Raw genomic sequence first — 21,619 nt, forward strand, 5'->3', positions numbered from 1 at the left:
ACACACACACACACACACACACACACACACACACACACACACACACATTAGAGGCACATCAATTACGTGACACACACACAGACAGAATCAGATTGTTGCACTGTTAGAACTGTGGTCACAGAGCCTCACAGGGGGATAATAATAGCTGGATGGACCAAAATACATGACGAACACATAGTCAACGATGGAGCAGATCAAGATTTGGGGTTTGTCATACTATAAAAGGTGCTAGCTAATGTGTGGCGCTGCTCAGAATGATCGCAGAGTAGAGCCTTATCTCGGATCTTTATCAGTTCCACAGAGGAGCCGTTTTTCTTGTTAATCCAAACCTTTATCCCTCATAAAATTAGAAATCTGTCAGAAGCGGTTTTAAATAATGGAACCTAAACTTGTCATTACTTGATTTGTTCAGAGTTTATCTTAGCATGTCAGCTATTTTAAATATATCAAAAACTATTGATGCTTAACACACAGTGGAAATATAATCTAATATGATGCCCATTCAAATGTGAATAATCAACCCTGCTAGCTTCCTCAGTCTGGTAAAGTGATGGCAGACGTGCACAGTGTACAATATTTGCCGTGCATGCAAGATGCTCTTCTCCATTAGTGCATTCTTCACGGTGCTGCCCCTCCTACACAGGCCCCCGGCACACAAATCTGTCTTCTGGTTTGGAGCTGGCTCTGAACGCTGCAAATGAATCACAGAGAAATGTCTCTCTTATTACATATTACAAAGAGATATAGTGAAATACTTCACTAAATTAGTGCGATGCGAGTGGAAGGCACTCTGTAGTGAGCTGAGCAACTCAAAGATGCAGAAGACATGCAGTAGTAATCCTGGCCATGCAATCTTTTAATGCATAGATTTTTCAGCATAATTGTTCCCCCAGAGTTTGCCTTAATGCCAGTGGTTTTTGTTGTGTTGGTAGTTTTGTTGTTGCCTTTCAAAGAACCTTTCCAGAAACTTGCCAGCTGAAAGTGGCTTCTGAGAGGTCAGCGGTTTCAGGGACTGTGCCACGTGAGTGTGTGACTGTCAGGCATCATTTTGTAATTTTAAAATGTTGTTGACTGTTGGCATTGAATTCCTGAAAGGCTTGAACTCGGTTGATGCTGCCTTGAACTGTATGAGTGGTTTCTATTAAACCTTTAGGCTTTCATGAAGTCTCCACAATGCTTCCTGAAGTGTTAAATAAACAAAGATCTATTCTTAAACCTATTTATAAGAAAAATCTATTCTGAAATCAACCCCATTGCCTCACAATGTACAGCTTTGTCTTTTAAATAAAGGAAAATATTTGTTTCTTCTGTCTCCTGTGGTTTTATTTAAGTATCACATTTATAAATACACGTTCATATCTCATTAACAAGTAAATCCTGAAACAAACAGGGCAGAAACAAGTATTTTCCTGTTATGTCTGTACCGACATCAATCCAAGTCGTTAAATTACTCTTCTGTCATCACCCATCTTAAGCACCTTATCAGACTAGTTTCTCTACCCACATCACAGCAAACATTTGTCCCTTAGATTTCAGATTTGGAAATGGAAAACAAAGAGTAATTTCTCTTTCTGCTTTTCCATTCATAGAAATGCATATGATTAGAGAACTGTCTATCCTCCAGAATTTTTTATTTTTTTGTGGTACTGATGTATTTTTCACTCCACCTGTAGCCAATAAGATTCATGGGAAAACCAGTGGACATCTGGTCAGACACAAACACATAGTGTTCTGAATATGTTGACTTTAGCCTTTCTTGAGACAATGGGATCACATTTCAAAGTCTTTCTTTTAAAAATCTAGCTTGTAACAGGATAAGGCTCACATCTGAAGTCAGTTTGTGGCAGCCACGTTGAGCCCTTAAGTAGGCTGAGTTCATCTTAATTGATGTGGGCAAGCAAAATCGTTTCCCATTTCCAAAATGAGAAATCACAACATCAGTACCCACACCCAGAAAAAAAACAAAAAACTTCCATGCATCTGTGCCAGTACTTTCTTATTATAAATTACATTTTGCAGGCCTTACAGTGGAGTTATCATGTGACCTTCAATTTTTAGGTTTCCCCTGCCGGAGGTCAAGATGACAGGATATTGGACCATAAACCAAGGTGGCAACACTCGACGCAAACTACTGTGTCCCACGGACACACGGCCCATAGATGTCAAGGTATACACATGAAGACAGATTATTACAGTGTGATGCCCCACACTTCTCGTGTATTGGACCAGTACTCAAAGTGAGTGTCTGTGGTTATCTTACATTCCTCCCAGCTACAAAAGACTGACAGCAGTGAGTTTTTAACGTAAGAAATGTATCAAGATGTTCATCCACAACCCAAATGGTTCCTCTGGTTACATTGCTTATCAAATGTACTCTTTTAACTCTTTCGCACTTAAGCTGCAAGCAGAACACTAGGGTGTGCCATGTTGTTGCAATAGTATGACTTGTTTTGATATATTGTGAGTACGTGCGCACTGCTATAAGTGTCTGACGTCTGTTTCCAGGGCCCAGTGTTTCTGCGTGTCCAGAAGTACCCCTGCAACAGGCAGGAAAGCAGGGCTTTGAGTTTCACTGAAGAGAAAGCCCACTGGCAGATTCCCATGAATGAAGTTAACATCATCTGTGACGTCACCACCAAAGATGGTATTATACAAGCAAACACAAACTTGCGCACGTTATTAAGCAGTCCCTCCTCGAGTCTGTGTTATCAGATGTTCTTTTCTTTGTGATGCTTTAGAGATTTCAGTGGGTGAAGCATCATGAAGTAAATAAGGTGCTATATACAGGAAGGAATAACAACAATAAAAAACGTTTACCCTAGGCCTCAGTGTGTGTGTGGACAGTACAGGATGAAGCAAGGAAATTGTTTGAAGTATGTACTGGAAACAGTGTGCAGCTGTGTAAGGGAGAGGAAAAGCACAAGATATGCAGTGACAGTGATCATAAACTGGAAGAAGACAGGATACCATTAACATGACATAATGAAGAATGGATTCATGTATTTAAAAAGTAATTAGACCAACAGGAAAATCACTAACGACAGAACAACATTAAAAAAAAAACACCTGGAAATTTAACAAGGTAATTAAAAATTCCTAATTATAGAATTTTTAGTAAAATTAAAAACAAAAAGATATTAGAAGAGATTGGATTTTTAATACTGTTTTTTCCCCTGAGTTATTGGTTCTTGAGTTATTAAGGATGGAGTTACTGTTACAACTTTTCAGTAATTTACAGTTTAAAGTAGTTGGAAACCTACCACGGACACACGGTTAGACTTTGCGCCATGTTTGTTCAGCTGTGGTGCGACTCTGCTACATGTGCTGCAGGCAGTGCTGAGAGGACGTAACTCTGCTTAACAAACTATGTGATGACACCATTTGTAAATCACCCCAGATGTCTTTTTCTGCACCATGCTCTATAAAAGAGACAATCACAAGTGTTACATTGATGCACAAGGGTGGCTGTTGCTCAGGAGGTAGAGCAGGCTATCTACTAATCGGAAAAGTGGTGGTTGGATTCCTGGCTGCTCCAGTCTGCATGCCAAATATCCTCGGGCAAGATACTAATCCCATTAGATACAAAAGAACTTAAACATAGAAGAAAAAGGTGCTTTGAGTGCTCTAGAAGAATAGAAAGGCGCTGTATAAGAATCAGTCCATACATACTGGACAACATATATCCTCATATCTTTGCAGTAAGTCCATACTGGCCGATGATATCAACTAACCAATATATAAGAAAACATAGAAGTTTATAGAAGCTTTATATCAGCTTTAGGTGGCCTAATCAGAAGCATACTGAAAAGCACCTGTCAGACTTCACATTGGAGGTAAAAAAGAAAATAAAGCAAGCCTCACACCATGCGAGCCATCTTAAAACACCTGTATGCACTCAGTTGGGTAGCTATATTGAAACTTTATCTAAGTGTATTTAGATTTATTTCAGTAGTCATCAGGATTTACAAACTTGACATTTACAGAATTTCCTTAAAAATCCGATTTTAAACTTCAAAGGTTTGCTGAATTCACCCCCAAATAAGTTTTTGGTCTCCTGCAGAATTCTTTCATCAGTTCAATCCCGAATCACTTGAGTGCCATGTGTCCATTATAACATCGGTTGTGTCAGAAATCACCCCTACAGTGTATTTATTAATCCCTATATATGACCACCCCTAATTTCAGATTGTCACCATTTTGCATCGACACCGACAGCTGCAGAGTAACATTAGTCTATTTAATTAGCACCTTGCATTCTGGGAAATGTACTGCCTGTTGCAGTAGCTCAATTCACAGAATGCATTCAATCTTTGTTTTGACAGATGTGCTGTATGTGGCCACCTGTAACCCAGTGTCCCTGTACTCCATGAAGGAGCGTGGGGAAACTATCAAGTGCATAGAGCTCTACGATGTCTTCCCCAGGACCATCAGTGGTGTCTGGCAGCCCTTTGTTACGGTTGCTCCACTTGGGAGTCCACTGGATGGACAGGTGGTGCTGCACGAGGAACAGGTTGGCAGACAAATATATACACATGTACACAAAGACATGTTTGCATGATTAGATTGCATTAGATCGAGTGAATGAAATGAATGTACCCAATGAGATTTTCATTGTTAATGTTACACATTTTCACCACAGCCCAATGGCCGTTTATCCAAACTGCTCTAAATGCCTGTTCAAAGGGAAGTGGGGTTTGGCTCTGTGCTGGCATTTCTCACACACTCCCTAAAAGGCTTGTAGCTTGTAACACTTAACATACCTTTGGACAAGGTGACATTTTTCAGTTTTTGCCCACTTTGATCAGTTTGTACATTTTGCTATGTTATCATGATTTCAGTTTTCAACCATAGACTGTATACAACAGTATACAAAAGTATTTTAACGACCATCATGAGGTTGAAGTCATTATGTCAAAGTGTCTGGCTTCGCTAGCAGGTTGATTCATATACAGTATGAGTGCATCACACAAATAGATGTGCTAGCACAAGGTACTCCATAAAAAGGAAAAGCTGGATCATCACAGTATAGCACAAAGTCAGTTAACCTTCAGGGATATCTCTCTGTCCAGTTAGGAACCATAAACCATTATGAATCTATTTAACCTGCTTTGGTGCAAATGAAGGTGACAGTGGCCACCACCTGGTGAAACTCCAGGTGGTGGCCACAGACCGTTCGTCTTTATTTATCAACAATACCTGGTATGGTGCCAGGCGCTTTTATAAATGTGGTCAGGAAACCTCGTGTCCTTGAAGTGATTGGTCTGTCTTAGACAGGTGGTAGTGGAGCCTCCGTGACTGGTCAAATATACGTTTGGGTGTTGCTAACTTTAACAGCATCAAACTTGACTGGCTTTTGCAATTGATATAAACGTCTGAGTTCCAGAAGATGATTTATTCATCAAAGCTGTACAGCACCCCCAGTGGTCAAAACCCACAACAGTGTGTCTTCAAGGTAGTGGAGGGGAGTCAAAACAAAAACAACAAAACCAAAAACACACACACACACACACACACACACACACACACACACACACACACACACACACACACACACACACATAAATGAAAAGAATCACCATTATGTTTTGTAGTTTTAGTGGTATAAAAAGGGTGCACTTGCATCTGTTGGTCTTCACTGAGGAACCCTAGTCTAACCATTTTTGTCTAACGTCCTTGTTTACAATCCAGTAACCGGACACTTACACAACACTGGTATTTAAACTTCTTTTTTTTATTTCTTGAGGACAACCACAGATTCCTCACAGATTTAAAATAGCTGTGCAGAAGTCCGCTTCTTAAAATGGTTGGAGGTTAGTGGTTGTTGAGTCGGTCGTTGAATCCCTCTTACCCTGTAAGACCCTGTCCTATGACAGCAGACTGTCAGACAAAAACAATGTGTGTAGGCTGTTTCTCCGACCAGAACACTTCCACAGCTGGTGCATATTAGGCAAGAGGAGGACTTCTAAAAATACTGTGGCGATGGATCATGTTACGTCTGTCTAAAAATGAAGAGGTCCAGACAACATGAAGTTCATTTGCAGGTCATTGGCCTTCCAGGGAGATCAGGGAAACCATCACACACACACACACACACACACACACACACATACATTTCACTAGCTGGGCCCACGTCCTCATATTAGGTTTGACAGCATTTTAGTAGGTAAAGGTGAATGCTTGGACATGAAGTAAGCTGCGGTTTGGGGAAGGCCTCAAAGGGGACTGGCAATGGCTCCCGGGCCTGGCAGATCCCCTTATACTTAAATAGGAGTGAAGAAGTTAAAGAATTGAGAACAAGGAGGGAGGGAGGGTGGGGCACGTAAACGAGAACGAACAGCTTGCAGAACTGTGGGAACCTATATAGATGACGGCCGGAAGGAGCGTATTTGGAGGCGTGGTCCCGCTCCTGAAATTCCGATACATAATCTACAGAGGTTGGCCGATTGTGCTAAGCATACACACATGAATGAATGCATCCACAGTCTTGTGAAAGTATTTAAAGACATCACAATGGTACATTTAAGGGTATGAAAACATAGCAGTTATATTTTTATCCCTCAGATACACAAAATCTTAGTGCAGATACATCCACATGCAGGATGCACACGTGTGTTCTCAGATGTACATACTTCCTCCAATGGCAGTGTATGTTTAGAATCAGGAAATGGGGTTTGCCCTCTCTGTCTTCAGTATCACTGTGTGAGTGTCAGGAATGGGAGGCCATAAGGAAACCATTAGCGTGAAGCAGGGTAGCCGGGCCCGAGGCCAGCTCCCCTGTGGCTCCTTCTCATAAAACTCAATTGAAGATGAATCCTTGTGCGTCACAAACGAAAGCCTTTTGCACAGTTCATCCAAAACACACACACACACACACACACACACACACACACACACAAATATCCTGCATACAAACACAGAAGCCCATACGGGCAATCGGTTTATCTTTGAATTGAATTAGTTGAAAGTGCAGCAGGCACATTTGTTGAATGTAGAGGAACATCAGCACCCAAACCAGAGGGTTCCACTGGAAGAAGAGCACCCTCTGTTGATGGAGGAACTGTACTGGAGGAAATAAACACTAGGATTTATAGTATTAAACAGAAATGGTCATAAACTGTCTCATAATTAACAAAAACAGGAGACCACACAGGGAATTACAAGTTGAAATCAAGAAATATTTAGTTAATTCAGTGAAACTAATTAAGAAGAAGTCGATCAGCTGTGCGGGTGGTGTAAAAGAGCACAGATGGAGGTTATTGGAAGCAAAAGACAATCCTAGTCACTGATGAGCTCAGGGACAGTTAAACCCACATTTGCCACAAAATATAGAAGAAACCACATGGATAAGAGTGAAGGTCCACAAAGTACTCTTCAAAAAGCAAAAATAATAAAGTTAATTTGAAAAATAAATTATTCTAACATTTTTTAATTTAATATCTTAGCAAAGCGGTCCCCAACCCCCGGGCCTCGGACCGGTACCGGTCCGTGAGTCGTTTGGTACCGGGCCGCGAGAGTTGAGGCTCAGGTGTGAAATGTATGGTTTTCAGAGTTTTTATCGGTTTTCAGCGTTATTTTATTATCGTTTTTATCGTTAACTCGGTTTTCCTGGGTCTTTTCAGTGTGTTATGAATAAATCTTCTTTTTTTTTTGGTACCGGTACTAGTTTTATTTTGTTGTATTTATCCGCGACGCCTTAAAGGCCGGTCCATGAAAATATTGTCGGGCATAAACCGGTCCGTGGTGCAAAAAAGGTTGGAGACCGCTGTCTTAGCAGACTAATAACCAACCTTTTCCATCAATCTTCCAAGTACGCTTGCTGACAACTGTATTCAGTGTTGACAGTTTTATGTTATACAAAAGTGTTGGATCTCCAAGTGATTAGGCTGTAAAAATGCTGCCCACCTCACTACAGGTTTGCTTTGGACCTTAAAACATGAGAAGACACTCCTAGGTCTTTCAAATAACAAAATATTTCATATAATATGTATTTAGCTTTTTGGACATGTGTTTAGGCACAGAGCTGCCGAGTGATTTGTAGACTGAATGACACTACTAGTGCTGGTGTAGTGAGCTTGTATTTTCTTGTGAGCAAGCTTTGTTTGAAAACTGTGTAGATGGGAAAGTCCTGCAGTGGTGCGTTGTGGTGTAGTGGTGAATGGCATCCAAATAGACAAATTAACACTCTAATTTTTATGGTTTAATTTTAATGGAGAGACAGAATATCATTTAAAAAACACATACCAAAAAACATATTATACAAAAGTCATAATTTGCACCGAGTGAGAAAAGTGTTTGATCCCCTGAAAACCAGCCAGAATCCAGGCTCCTCTCAGTTGTATTCTCCAGTTTTAATTCCTCTTTCTGTCTCTTTAGGGTAACACAGTGCTCCATTTGGACTTGGTGACAGGCGCCTTGCGGAGGCTCATGATTTCCCCCGACAGTGATCAGTCTTCCAGCAGATCGTCGAACTGGTGGAACAGTAAGGAACAACAGGTCAGAAGACTCTGTGTCTCCAGAGACAAATTTAAATTCACTTGTGGCTCGTAAACTCTTTGCTTTTCATTCAAGGCTTTATTTTTTTCCACGTGACTAGATTTAAATCTGACATTGAACTAGACTGCATTATGAAAAGACTTGTCAATTATTCTTCTGATCATTCCGTGAAAAGATTTGAACTTAATGTGTTTTTGTTTCTGTGATTGTTGCCTGCAGGCAGGGTATAAAATGTGTCGTGACTTCTCCCACAAAAACTGGCTTCTGTTCTATAAGGAGGACAGGTAAACTACATCCATGACATTGTTACACAGCACCAGCATCCTGAAGTCTTGTGGTATCAGTCGCTGCTTTTGCATGTGCAGCAACCAGCTGGAGGTCCTGGATGTGCTTGAGGGACGAGTTCACTCCATCTCCCTTCCGATCAACCTAAAGTCTGTCTTCCTGGTGGCAGAGGACCGCTGGCTGCTGCTGGAGAGCAACTCTAACAAGTAAGTAATGGATCTCAAATATCTGTCCAGGTCTCTGGATAGAACTTTAAAATAATCGTGCATGTCTGACTGTATAGGAAGTTCCTGCTGACCAAGCCCATGCACATGGCAGCTGAAGACTCTGGAGTCTGTCAGCTTCACAGCATCAGTGAGGACTCAGTCAACTCAGGCCATGGAACAAGCTCAGGTATATATTTATACACACAGACACACACACAGAGTCAAAATGAAAAATCTTACTTTTCTTGTCTTTATCATTCAAGCTTGGGACCTCTACCAGAGGTCTGGGAGCTTAATGGTCCTGCGCAGTATCTTAGCTTTAACTAGACTGGTGCTCTTCTGGACACAGATCTGATGTCGTTCCTGGGATGTTGTGGTCTATCACACCAGGCAAGATCCTTGGTGCTGGCTGTGCAAAGATACCCAGAGACAATCCAGCACATAACAACAGTGTCCAGGATGCTAGCAGGCAGGGCATACATGGAATAGCAGAACCAGGTAGCCTGTATAATATACAGGAATACCTGTGCTGAGTATGGCCTGTCCCAAGGTCAAAATGGAAAATGCCCCTTTGAGTTGTTGAGAACAACCGAGTTATGATCCTGTAGGACTTCCAGTTACAGACAGGCAAAGTGGTGGCGGCTAATCAACTGGACATAGTGGTGGTAGACAAGCAGAGGAAGAGGGCTGTAATGATAGATGTAATCTGTATTGACTAGTGGCCTTTAGCTCTGATGGCCACAAGACGTGTCTTCGGGGTTTTCGTGGTCATCATGATCCTGATGACCCTGACTGATGAAAGCCACAAGCCTAAACACGTCAGTCCAGCAATAAAGATATGTTCTCTACAAGTTTTGACTTCTTGTGGTCATAAATCTTAGAAAGCTGATGTCAGTAACTGGTGGACAAATATGCAAAACAACTTCAAGATGTTGTTCAATGCTAGCGTCTGGAGGCCAAATATGCACTTACTTTTTCCATTCAAGAATATCCGTTTATATTTTTTTCAATAAATAATTGAAAAGCTAATAACTTGTGCTGTTGCTCATGTAGATCACCTTTAACTTTTAGAGACTGTTTCAAAGTGTTTGCTTGTTTAAATATGTCAAATATCGCCTTGTGGGATATACTGTTTTTTTTTTTCAACATTATATTCATCACATTTTTAAATGGACTAAAAAAGCCACAAAGAAACTAAAAAGAACAAACAAACAAAGCGGGTCCTACTGCGCTTAAAAGGTTTGCACGTTTTGATCGTAATTAGTGAAATCTCTTTTGAAGTAATCTTTGTACCGTGCCATAATTTATTGATATAGCACTTTAAAAACAGCACATGGGCAGCCAAAGTGCTGTACAGCAGAAATATAAAAAGTACAATAAATCAATAACAATAAATTAACAATGTCAGTTACTCACTGAGTCAAAAGCCAGCGGATAAAAATTTGTTTTTAACCTGGATTTAAAGACCAATACTGAAGTAGATTGCCTAATGTGACGAGGAAGAAGAAGAACTCTCAGTCTCCTCCAAGTTTCAGCCGCGATTTAGGGGCTGAGAGCAACAGCTGCTCAGCTGACCGGAGTAAACGAGGGGGGCTGCAGCAGATTGGACAAATATACAGGCGCCAAACTGTTTAAGGATTTACAATTTAAAATGATTTTAAATTGGAAGCCTGTGTAAGAAGGCCAGAACTGGAGTAATATGCTCAAATTTTCTTTTACCAGTTAAAAACCGTGCTGCAGCATTATGCACCAGCTGCAGGTGTGACAGAGCACCCTGGCCAACCCCTATTAAAAGGGAATTCCAGTAATCCAAGCGTGAGGTTATAAAAGAATGGATGACAGTTTCCAAGTCACGCCTGGAGAGAAGAGGCTTACCTCTGACAGACGTCTGAGGTAAAAGAATGAAGATTTCACCACGCCATTTACGTGGGCATCAAAACCAAGCGCACTGTCGATTTTTACCCCAAGATTAGTAACCGAGCTTTTCAGGGGTCAGAGCAGCAAAGTCAACATCTGGGGTACCAAAAGAACGACTGAGACCGAATAAAATTCCTTCAGTTTTCCGTTCGTTAAAATTTTAGAAATTTTGACTCAACATTGCTAAGACAATCAAGCAGGACTCCAACTGAGGAGCTGTCAGAGTGATTAAAAGATAGATAAAGCTGGCAATCGTCACCATATATATGAAATGAAATTTTGTGTTTTTGGAAAATCGCACCTAATGGCACGGTATATAATAAAAACAGCAATCTCCCTATGTTTATTTAACAGATTTTCATGTTCTGCTGTATTGCTGTGTAGCAGTTCTTAAAGACCCAATTAACATGGAGACTGAAATAGAGAGAGTTAAACTAATAACAGCTGTATTTCAGACCTCTAAGTTTATACATTAAATGGCCATAAGTTAAATACATTTTCAAATGTTTAGTCATTTGAAAAGCTATAGCTCATAGTTGTCACACTTCAGTGGATTGTATTCTTAAGAGGAAATATTGAAATATTGAGCACGAGTGAGTTCAACTTATTGATGTGACCCTCGACAACACTCAGTCCCAGTTTCCCCCAATGGACAAGTTGCTATTTCTTTCTTTTTCTCACTGTTTTCTTTCATGTTTCTGTTTCGCCAAACTCATGCTGGTCCATCACTGCAGCCGAGTTGTCTATACCCCAGATGCTGTCATGTGAGCAGCTACCCAACGAGAACCTGAGTGCCGCTCTGAACCAGAAGATTGTTTCCCCTAACCGTGTGCTGGTTGACACAGATTCCTACGCGCGGCTCATCGTCGGCTTCCCAGATCTCATGGTGAGATTATGAAGGAATTTGGTGAAGAAATTTGTGTGACAATAATAATTCTTATTCCAGTTTCCTGTCTTCTTTCTTTTTATGTTTCTACTAGAAGTAGAAATATCTAGTTGAACTCTATAGAGCTTGAAGGGAAGCGGGGTCATGTGGCGTTAACATTTTTTTGGAACCTATTTGAAAGTCAAAGCTAAGACAGGGCCTAGCTTTGAGTCTGTATTTTATCTGCCTGATTCATGTATGAAAAAATGAAAGCGTTAGAGAAGATGTTAATTGAAAACAAAGAGCATTGTGAGTGAGTTACTCTAATGCGTATGACCGATGGCTTAAGAGTGACGTTTTCCTTCGGATTTCTTCTCTTGATGAGTCACCTAATGAAGTGTACAGCTTTAAAAGACCCGTCAACCTATCAGCGATAAAGAGTGGTGACAGCGGGGCTCAAGCATTCTTCAGAGGAGGGCTTCGGAGCGCCACGGCCAAACAGGAGAATTGTGTCAGTCTGATCCCGGTCAATCAGGTGGTTCGAGCTCTTCCACCTAACAAAGTCCCCCTAAAAGAGCTGTACCCCAAAGGTCAGAGTTCACCTTACATAAAGGTTTTCAGGAAATATAAGTTTTGAAAGTTTTCAAAAGTTTAAAGATTAGTTTTCTTTGCCACGCAGACGTCACACCTCCAATGACAGCGGCATACCTGGAGGTGACTGATCTCAACTCCAAGAAGCTCAAATATATTCCTGTTCCAAGGTAAACCGCTGGTGTCTTACTACCTCACTACCTCATTCTGCAGTACTTTCAGAACAAGAATGTAACTTTACATCCTTTGGCTCCAGCTAGAGGTCAGTGACAGCATTGCACTATAAAAGAAAAAAAACCCAAAAGTGCTAAAATATCTTCTCTGCATCTTACATGTGTTCAACCTTGGAAACTTGTAATTTTTTTAGAGGACATATTACGCTTTTTCCCCTCTAATTTTTGTCTCTTAGACAAATGGATACTCATATTTAACATGGACCAGGTTCCAAAAAAATTAACCCAGCATATGTGAAAATTGTCATTTCAAGTACACCATTCTGCCGGTAAGCGCAGAAGCCCCTCCCATCATCTATTTAAGAGGGGCAGTTTTAAAGGGTGGAAAGAGATAAAACATTTGTTTCAGAGGATGATCTGAAGGCCTGCCCCAAGGCCCAGTATAAGATCTGTACAGACCGTGAATAAATATCATTACTATAATTGCATAGGATCTGGAATAGAAAAGAGTGGAATAAAAACTCAATGGTCCCTGCTTATCTAAATCAACTTCTTTTTCTGTGTTCTGTGTTGTGACCTTTTCTTGTATCTGTAATTGGCAGGTCAATGACTGTGTCGCCCTACACCAACTGGGTGTCCAAGGTGTCAGAGTGTGATGTGCTGATAGCTGCTCTTGGTTCTGGAGGTGTCGTCACGGTGGATATGGGCGGGTACATCCGTCTCTGGGAGACAGGATTAGACACCTTGCAGCGCTCACTGATGGAATGGAGGAATATGATTGGCTCAGAGGACGGCAGACCCATACAGGTAATACAACAGAGTGTCTTTGAGCACATTACATGGCTCATTGATAAGTTTCTCTATAGAATTCCACAAAGTGGCAAATACAATGACTAGAAACGCTTGCAGCCTGCAGTTAATCTCCACACCACAGAGGGGCAGCACCTCTATTTTAAAGCAACTCTCCATTGGAAGTTGCTCTGCATGCTCGCCTCACTCTGGCAGAAGACATTAGCTGAAACATTTCTGTTTTTGTGCTAAAGGGAATATTTTCAGCTCCATAATTCATGACCCAGCTGTACCCAGGGTGGATGGTTATGAATGGCTGGCTGTCGTGCTGATGATGCAATAGCTTTGACCCTTAGTGTAGGTCAGAACATTCAGACCAGAGCACTGAGACAGCATTGTTTAGGTGCCCACATGTGCACATAGACACAAACATTCTTGGCATATTGGAGTCGTCCACATGCAGAGAGCATTAGCTGCAGATCTGTGTTTGTTGCACCAGGCATGAAGATAGAAGATGCAACATGGCCTGAAAAAATGGTAACAAGGAGACCAATCATGAAGTTGTATAATATCAGTGACTAATTTTTGGAGTCTGAGCTATCTGCATTGGTTGCTGTAAAACATATCACAAGGCTATCCCAAGCGTCTTTGTGTGAGATTATAGACTCGAAAACACCCATAGCTCACCGTTTCTGCCTGTTTCTGGTTTAGATTTGTCAATAGTCATATCTTCTTTGGTGGGTCACCTTGAGTCCACTGTAGGTTAGACTTGGACAGACTCTCCCTGTGCTCAGTCTCAGCAAACAGCATGGGCTCTACTGAGTTTGTTCACAGCCGCCTAAAAGGCTCTCTATATCTGCTTTGCCAAACAGTGTACATACTACGTTAGCTCTATATGGGCGTAGATGTTTGCACAGTATGTGCCAAGTACCTTGTTTTTATGACATGGTTATAGAGCATAACAAAATGGGTTCTGACTAAAGTGTGAAGTGGAAAAAAGAAGGAAATCTCTTCATGCTGGAAGTGGTTAACAGGTTTAATAAACAAAGCTCATGTCATGATGGCTTATTGCCTTCGTAATACTCATTAATACCTCTACTGTATACTTCTGGAAAAGCACGCAATGAGCTATGTGTGTGTGCCCAAGTAAGCGTGGCGCCTCCACACGTCGCTCTGACTTTGCTCCATTACAGCATAGCTGACATCATTCCTGCAGACAAAGATACATAGGAGACATCACTCATCATCTATCTGCACGCATGGTGCCAGATTGGTGTCTGCAGCTATCCTGCATATTGCAACCAGTTATAGTCACTCAACCTGACACTTAATTGTGTGATTTGTTGTTTTTACACTTCCCTGTTTTCGGCAGGTTTGGCCAGGTGCCACTTTTCCATCTACCTGGCCTTTCCCCACTGACACAAGCTCTTCAGTTTCACTCATATTCATGCATGCACATGCTTGCTCCCTCAAAGTTTAAAGCATCTGTAGAAGTGTCTACAGAGTATCTGTATGTTAATACAAGTCATAAAAATATGGCATGTTGAACTCTGAGACAAAGCTTTCTAACCACATTGCTCACTTCATAAATTAGTCGATCTTAATAATAGTTTCCGAAATCTCTTTATGCCCATCCATTCATGCATCCATCTATATGTTCATTTTACTGAAAAGCCATTGATTAATGGTGCAGTGTTTCCTACACCATTAATTTCAGGTCATTCAGAACCTGCATGCACACACACAACATAACACAGCTTCATCAATCTGCAGATACACTGAATCACTGAGACCTTTATATAACACACAGAATATTTTTGAACGTTCGTGTACGGGCACGCATTTATGCTGACACCCACACACTAGCGTGCGCCCAGCATCACACTGGGACATGTATTTACTCAAGAAAAGGGCTGACCTCATGCACTATGTGTGACTGCATACACACATTCAAAAGTGTGTATTCACACTTACACCATCGCTCTTATATCACTGTCTGTCTGTAGTGGTCTGAAGGAGAATAAGAAATTTATGAGGTTATTTATCCTAGAAGACAAGGCGTGGACCGCAGATAAGAGACAGACAGAGACATATACTGGTAGAAAGCAAAAGAAAGAAAAAGGGAGGGGTAAAAACGTTGATTCCCACTGTCATTAAAAATGAAGTTTTCTCCACTGACGTTGCCGTCCTTTTCCCCTTAATTCCTTCTTTTGGTTTCTGCCTGTCTCTCAGCGCTAACGTGCCATCATTAGCTTACTGTTTATGAGCGGGACATGCAGCAACAGCAGCACACAAACACATTTATCCAAGATTTACGCAGTAATTTGACATCAACCATTCAGTTCTGTGGTGCTTCTTTAAACCCCAAATTGTGGTTACGGAGCGTAGTAATCTGTCTTTTGTTTGGAGCAGGAAATTCAAAATTACTTTAGCATGAGACAAGCACCAATCAAGCAATTGGCATCAATGCAGGTATTATAAGGTATTTACAGTTCAGCATGTTCTTCAAAGGTGTTTTCCTGCTCTTACGGAGCTGCTTAAACTGCATCAAAGTTTTGCCTTAAGCGTGATACAATCTTGGAATATTCATTCTAATCTAAGCAAACATCTCTACGCATGAAGCATTCAACTCTTAATTTCATTCATTACAGTGTGTGGTTTTATCAGTTTCGCGTGACTGGTAAGAATCATCCATCCTTAAATCCTTTTATGCTAAAGACGCCAGTATTAAAAAAACCAAAAAAAGCGAGGATTTTAATTCAATTGTGTGTCATTGTTTAAATCAGTGGTGTCAAACAGAAGGCCTGGGGGCCAAATTAGCCCGACAGAGACTCCCAATATCTTAAAATCCCACTGGACGGCTTTGGAAAATGTGAAGAAGGACATATGTTTGGGACTTTATTTTACAGTTTTTCCTACTGATCTATTTGTCTATACAGAAAAAAAGAAGAAGCAAAAACTGTGTTTTCTTATTACAAGACATTTTGGGAAATGAGGTACTTTTTATGTAATTCTACAGATCTATTAATTACAATTTAGTCCCAAAGAGTCATCCTGACAGATTTCTTTCATTTACTACAGCAGAATTTCTTCATCGTGTTGAAAAACTGAGATGTACTGTGGATTAAATATTGTGTTATTTTTTTTCATATGAACATAAGTAAGAGATTCCATATGTGTTTAAGCTTCTGTACTTCTGTACTTCATATCTGGTTATAAACTTTATAAAATCTGTTATTTTAAACATGCTCAAGAGGTCCAGTTCAGTGGCTTGGATATGTGGAGGTAAAGCAACCCCAACGACCTTCTAATCCATTCAAATGGAGGAATTATAAAAAAGAGAATGTACAGTTTTATATGAAGTGTGAAATGATGCATAGAGGTTAAAACCATTTTTTCAGTGAATTTTAACATGAAAGTCCAGGTTTTTTTCACCTTTCCATGACATCTATTTTTCAGCCTGGGAGGTCATCGGTTGTGTTTTTCAAAGACAATGAGCATTCAGTTGCTGTAGCAAGATCTACTGGAACAGTTATAGTTTAGCCGACATTAGCTGTGTCTGAAATCACTCATTTACTAATCCTGGTATAATAGACAGCCGATAGTTCACTCAAAGCTGAACAGTAACTGACATAATGAACACACGCTTGCACATTGTGTCATTACCATAGGCTGTTCAGACTTTAACAATCATTCTGGAAACTCTAAATTCAGCACATTTGTGAGACTGTAAGTACGTTTTTCTTTTCTCTTCTTTTCTGTTCTGTCGTTCCAGTTTTAAGGGCACTACACGGATAAGTTCTCATCCTTAATTAAGACATTCTAATCAGTTGATGCAAATTATATGTAACACACCAACAGGGAATGATTTTAGACATGACCTTTTATTACAGCTAAAGATGATACATATATTTTTGTGTGCATAAATATCTTTTATGGAATTAAAGGAGAACAATTTGTGTTAATACATCAAAATATAGCTTTTATAATGGATTTTATATTAGATTAGAACTCAACACTAGTTGTGTTCTAAGAACTCAACCCTTTTCCTGGTTTGACAGTCAGATTAGAGTGCATTAGCAGTGTGGTGATACATTCATAATTATGCTGCGACGCAGAGAGAGTGTTATATCTATATACAGTGTGATGACAAGGGTGAATTACTGAAATAAGTCGACGCTGAGAAAATCCCATAGCTCAACTTCCTCTGTGAATGACAGGCACAAAATGAGCATCGGGGACCAGGTGATGTTAACCTGATGGAGATGGTGCTAGGTCGGTGGCACTAACTTTTATCGAGTGATTGCAATCTCATTCAAAAACACTTGTATAGCAACTGTAAGCCTTAAAGTCATATTCCTGTGGATCAAGTGCACACACCCACTCCTCAACATGACACAGCTGTGTGCAGCACAGCTCATGTTATGCAGAGGTTTCTGAGAGGCACGTTAGTGTGTAATCAGAGATCAGTTACAGTGCTGGAGGTGAGCTTTGGTTATTGACCAAGGTCTCACTACTTACTCAGGTTAACACTAGTTTCTTCTTAATTTTTTTTAAAGACATTTTTACTGTCGGCCAGTATAGGCAATCCTCATGTCAGTCTGTTGTGTAAGGCAGCCCACACAGCTGGAGTTCTGCTGTGATTGTGCCTCACTCTTTGAGTCTGTGTCTATTTGTAGGAAAGGAGAGTGTTTAAAGTTGTGCTTTGCATGTATGGCTTGATTAGCTATTTATCAATGAAAAATCAAAAACATTGGTCCAGTCACGCATGTTGTTGTCCAACTGTAATCAAGCGCATCAAGCTAAGTACCATAACATGGCTTTAAATAGCCAGGCCTCAATTGTTTTCTGCAACCTTTGAGGCTGGTCTTGGCAAGGCTACACATCAGCATCGACATGAAATAGCATCATTTTGGCTCCAGTGATTGGTTTGGGGACATCTCCCCTTGGGAAAAGGAAAAAGTGAATAAAATATTTTGATCTTTATTTGTTTTTTTTTTAAAGATATTCTCCCGGGTTTGTTCATTTGTCACTATGTTACTCATATGTGAACTCATAACTTCACAGTATGCTACGTATGAAAATTGGGACTGATGAGTAGACGTGGTAGAGGTGGATGGTTTGAAGCAGCAGGCAGAGAGACATTTCACAGATGGTGATGGGAGCTAAAATAGGCTGCCAAACTTAGAGGGTGTGTTTGTGATGTGATGTGAAGAGAGGGTCAGGTTATGTGTGTGTGACGCAGAGCAACTCCAGTTGTCTGCCCGAACTAGCTCGCAGGGTTCCCTCCATCTGTGCTCTCACGTTGTAATGGTGACACATGCTCTACATTACCTCCAGTCTCCCTCTGTCTTATTATTTTAAGGCTGACGAGTGACTTTGTCTGCAATAAAATAATATCAGAAATGTCAAATCTACTTTTAGACACACTTTAACAGTTAGTTGTCTTAAATTTAAAATTGGAATTTATTATACATTCTGTATACATTCTTTCTAATGGCCAGCAGGGGCGATTCATCTGGTTGCATTTGTATAGACTGTGGAAAAATGACTCTCATTTTGTGAATTTAGCAGACACTTTGAAGATGAGTTCATGGTCTTAATCGCTATTTTCAGTTCTTATTGAAAGCAACTTGATGTTCATTTTAAACTATGCTCCCCATTGGTGTCTCAAAGGTTGACAACACAGGATATGATTTAGAAGGACCTTAAATTGTGATCAACAAGCTGCTGCTGTGTAAGTCGTGTTTAGAGGTGCAGCTTGATTTAAAACGTTAATGTGAATCTGTTCAAGGATCCAAACATCTGTTGTCTGTCTGGTGAATCCCGTCATCAATAATAGAGCCTCTGTTTAAGCTCAGTACCACAATGGGCATTATCTTGTCCGTATAATCTGACTTGCTGTGTATCAGACTGGTGCTCCTAATCTGAACTAAATATAGAGAGCACTGCTGATCCAGCAGCTTCGTGCAGGTGTGGGAACAGAGCCTGAGCTCTGAGCTCCTCTGTGTGTCAGTGTGATGCGTGGACACTGGGTGAGGACGGGGAGGGGAGGGGTCCTTTTCAGCAAACTGCCGCTCCCTTCAGATAAGTCTCTGTTAACCGCTCAGACCACAAGAAACCAATAAAAAAATCAACAGCAGAAAAGATAATAACTTGAACATACACACAGCGCTTTCCACAGTTTACAAGAGAGCTTCTTCCCCCCACAGATACCATTTGAATTCCTGCAATATGTAAGAATGCAGCTGAACCACAGGGGATACACTTAGTCTCTCACTGAACTACCCGTTTCTCTCTCGGTCCTTCAAGCGTGCCAGACTCTGGCCTGCCGCCCTGCCTCAGAGTGAGAGGCAGCATGCTGATTTTGGCTCTGATGGTGCCATTGAGATGGACCTAAAAAAGCAAAGTTTTAACCTCTGTGTCTCCTTCCCTCCGTCTATTATCCCCCCTGCAGAGAAAGACAGAGCTTATTCTGTCCATTCTGCTAAGACCTCACTACTAAATGATAGAGACTCCTTTAATTCTAATAATGCTTTGACTGATAATGCTATGTAACTGACTGTTTGGTTGTGTGTATGGCCCTCACATACTAGTTCAGTGCATCACGACATTGCAGAGAAAGGTTTTAGAGAAATGATCTGGGCTTATCAAGAAATGATGGCTGATCTCAAACCGGATTACATTAGGTGCTATTTGAACACACATACTTAGATTCTTTTTCATAATATGGAGACATTTTTAGCTTGTCAGTTCAATTTACTCTAAAATAATAGAAATACCGAATTATTCTTTTGTGCATTTTTGTTATTTTGTATCAAAAAATGAGCATGTTTTTGTTGGATGTTTATGGCATTTTTATGACATCACCCACATGGCTTCCCTTCATCCTATCCTTGCAGATCACCATCCAGAGGGACAGTGGCCTGGATGTCAGCGCCCCGAAACATGGCAAGATCGACCCCCACAATGCTCCTCATGTCGGGGGTAACCAGTGGGCGGGAGGCACAGGTAACAGTTGTTTTTGACCACATTGTAACATGCATGAAATAAAAAAATCCATGTGTCCAAATATATCCACAGACCCTTCTATAAACCCATTGCCATAACTTGTAATGTAACCTATTAATATGTCCCTAGTATTGTAACTACATGCATGACACGTACACATTTTCGACTCTTTCTTCTGCTAACATTTATTTTTTTAAATTGACTGGAAGAGAATGGATCCCCTTGAAGTGAGAAACTCCACCACCAACTAGTGTTTTGGCAGCAAAATTGCTGAACTTGGTTAGTCTGCATCATAGACACAACATAGATTATGTATCGTCATCTCAGGCACAAATCTCTGGCTGTGAAGATAGAAGCCTCACCCACCTGCTGTTCAAACCCGTTTATGATGGCAACCAATCTGAACAAAGCTGAAATGGCTTCTTTCAGTCAGAGGCCTAGTATAAGATAAAGAGGCACAGACAACTCCAAAATAAAAATGTCAAGCTTGTTAGCAGCATTATAGGTCCTTTTGATAGTCAGAAGATGTGGTCAAATTTAGAAGGCAGCAGGAAAAATCTTCATCAGTCGTAGTGGTGAAACAGTCAGTTAATGTATCGTCTGTCAACAGAAAATTAACCACTTTTATATAGTCAGTTATAATGATAATGATCTGTTTTACATTTGTGAGGTATGGCAATGCTTTTGTGTCAACGTTTATTAATGACAAAAGCTTTTGTAACCGTTTGAATCGCTTTCTCTACAGGTGGCAGAGACACAGCAGGGCTGGGTGGCAAGGGAGGCCCCTATCGTCTGGATGCAGGGCATAAGGTCTATCAGGTTTCACAGGTGGAGAAGGATGCGGTTCCTGAAGAGGTCCGTAAGGCAGCCCGAGAAATGGCTGAAAAGGCCTTCAAAGAAAGGTAATATGCATGAAATGCATGCTAAAAATAGCTGTGCGGTGTTGGAAAGCACACTTGATCTTTAACCATATCCAAATAGAGTTAACGCCACAGGTGCAACACCATGGAGAGGTGTGCAGACTTTTTTTGTTGGTTTTTTGTTCACTGATTGTTGCAAAAAAACAACATCTGAAGTGTCTGAGGTGTATAATGTAATGTGATGTGAACCAGATGTGTGTGAACAATACGCATGTGCGGGCCATCTGCCACCCCAGGTATGGTGCTCCAAACAACTCCAGGGTGCTCTGTCCCAGCTGGATGGTAAAGCACAGTGGTAGATCCCACTGGGCGACCTGTGTGTGTGTGTGTGTGTGTGTGTGTGTGTGTGTGTGTGTGTGTGTGTGTGTG

At 40.8% G+C, this 21,619-nt stretch overlaps 1 protein-coding gene across 1 annotated transcript in view; it reads left to right on the plus strand.

The window, feature by feature from the left end:
• The window catches only part of vwa8 (von Willebrand factor A domain containing 8), a 79,243-nt gene that overhangs the window by 46,620 nt on the left and 11,004 nt on the right, over positions 1–21,619 (plus strand). Inside the window, exons 27-39 of the mRNA XM_013913933.1 lie at positions 2,059–2,167; positions 2,506–2,644; positions 4,323–4,510; positions 8,374–8,493; positions 8,713–8,777; positions 8,859–8,984; positions 9,062–9,171; positions 11,636–11,787; positions 12,152–12,356; positions 12,446–12,527; positions 13,133–13,337; positions 20,222–20,330; positions 21,076–21,232. Coding sequence (XP_013769387.1) covers positions 2,059–2,167; positions 2,506–2,644; positions 4,323–4,510; positions 8,374–8,493; positions 8,713–8,777; positions 8,859–8,984; positions 9,062–9,171; positions 11,636–11,787; positions 12,152–12,356; positions 12,446–12,527; positions 13,133–13,337; positions 20,222–20,330; positions 21,076–21,232 — 1,767 coding nt within the window. The remainder of the gene's footprint in view (positions 1–2,058; positions 2,168–2,505; positions 2,645–4,322; positions 4,511–8,373; positions 8,494–8,712; positions 8,778–8,858; positions 8,985–9,061; positions 9,172–11,635; positions 11,788–12,151; positions 12,357–12,445; positions 12,528–13,132; positions 13,338–20,221; positions 20,331–21,075; positions 21,233–21,619) is intronic.

This window comes from Pundamilia nyererei, unplaced genomic scaffold, assembly GCF_000239375.1.
Source record: "Pundamilia nyererei isolate P.nyererei 1_Seehausen unplaced genomic scaffold, PunNye1.0 scaffold00160, whole genome shotgun sequence".
NCBI classification, from domain to species: domain Eukaryota; kingdom Metazoa; phylum Chordata; class Actinopteri; order Cichliformes; family Cichlidae; genus Pundamilia; species Pundamilia nyererei.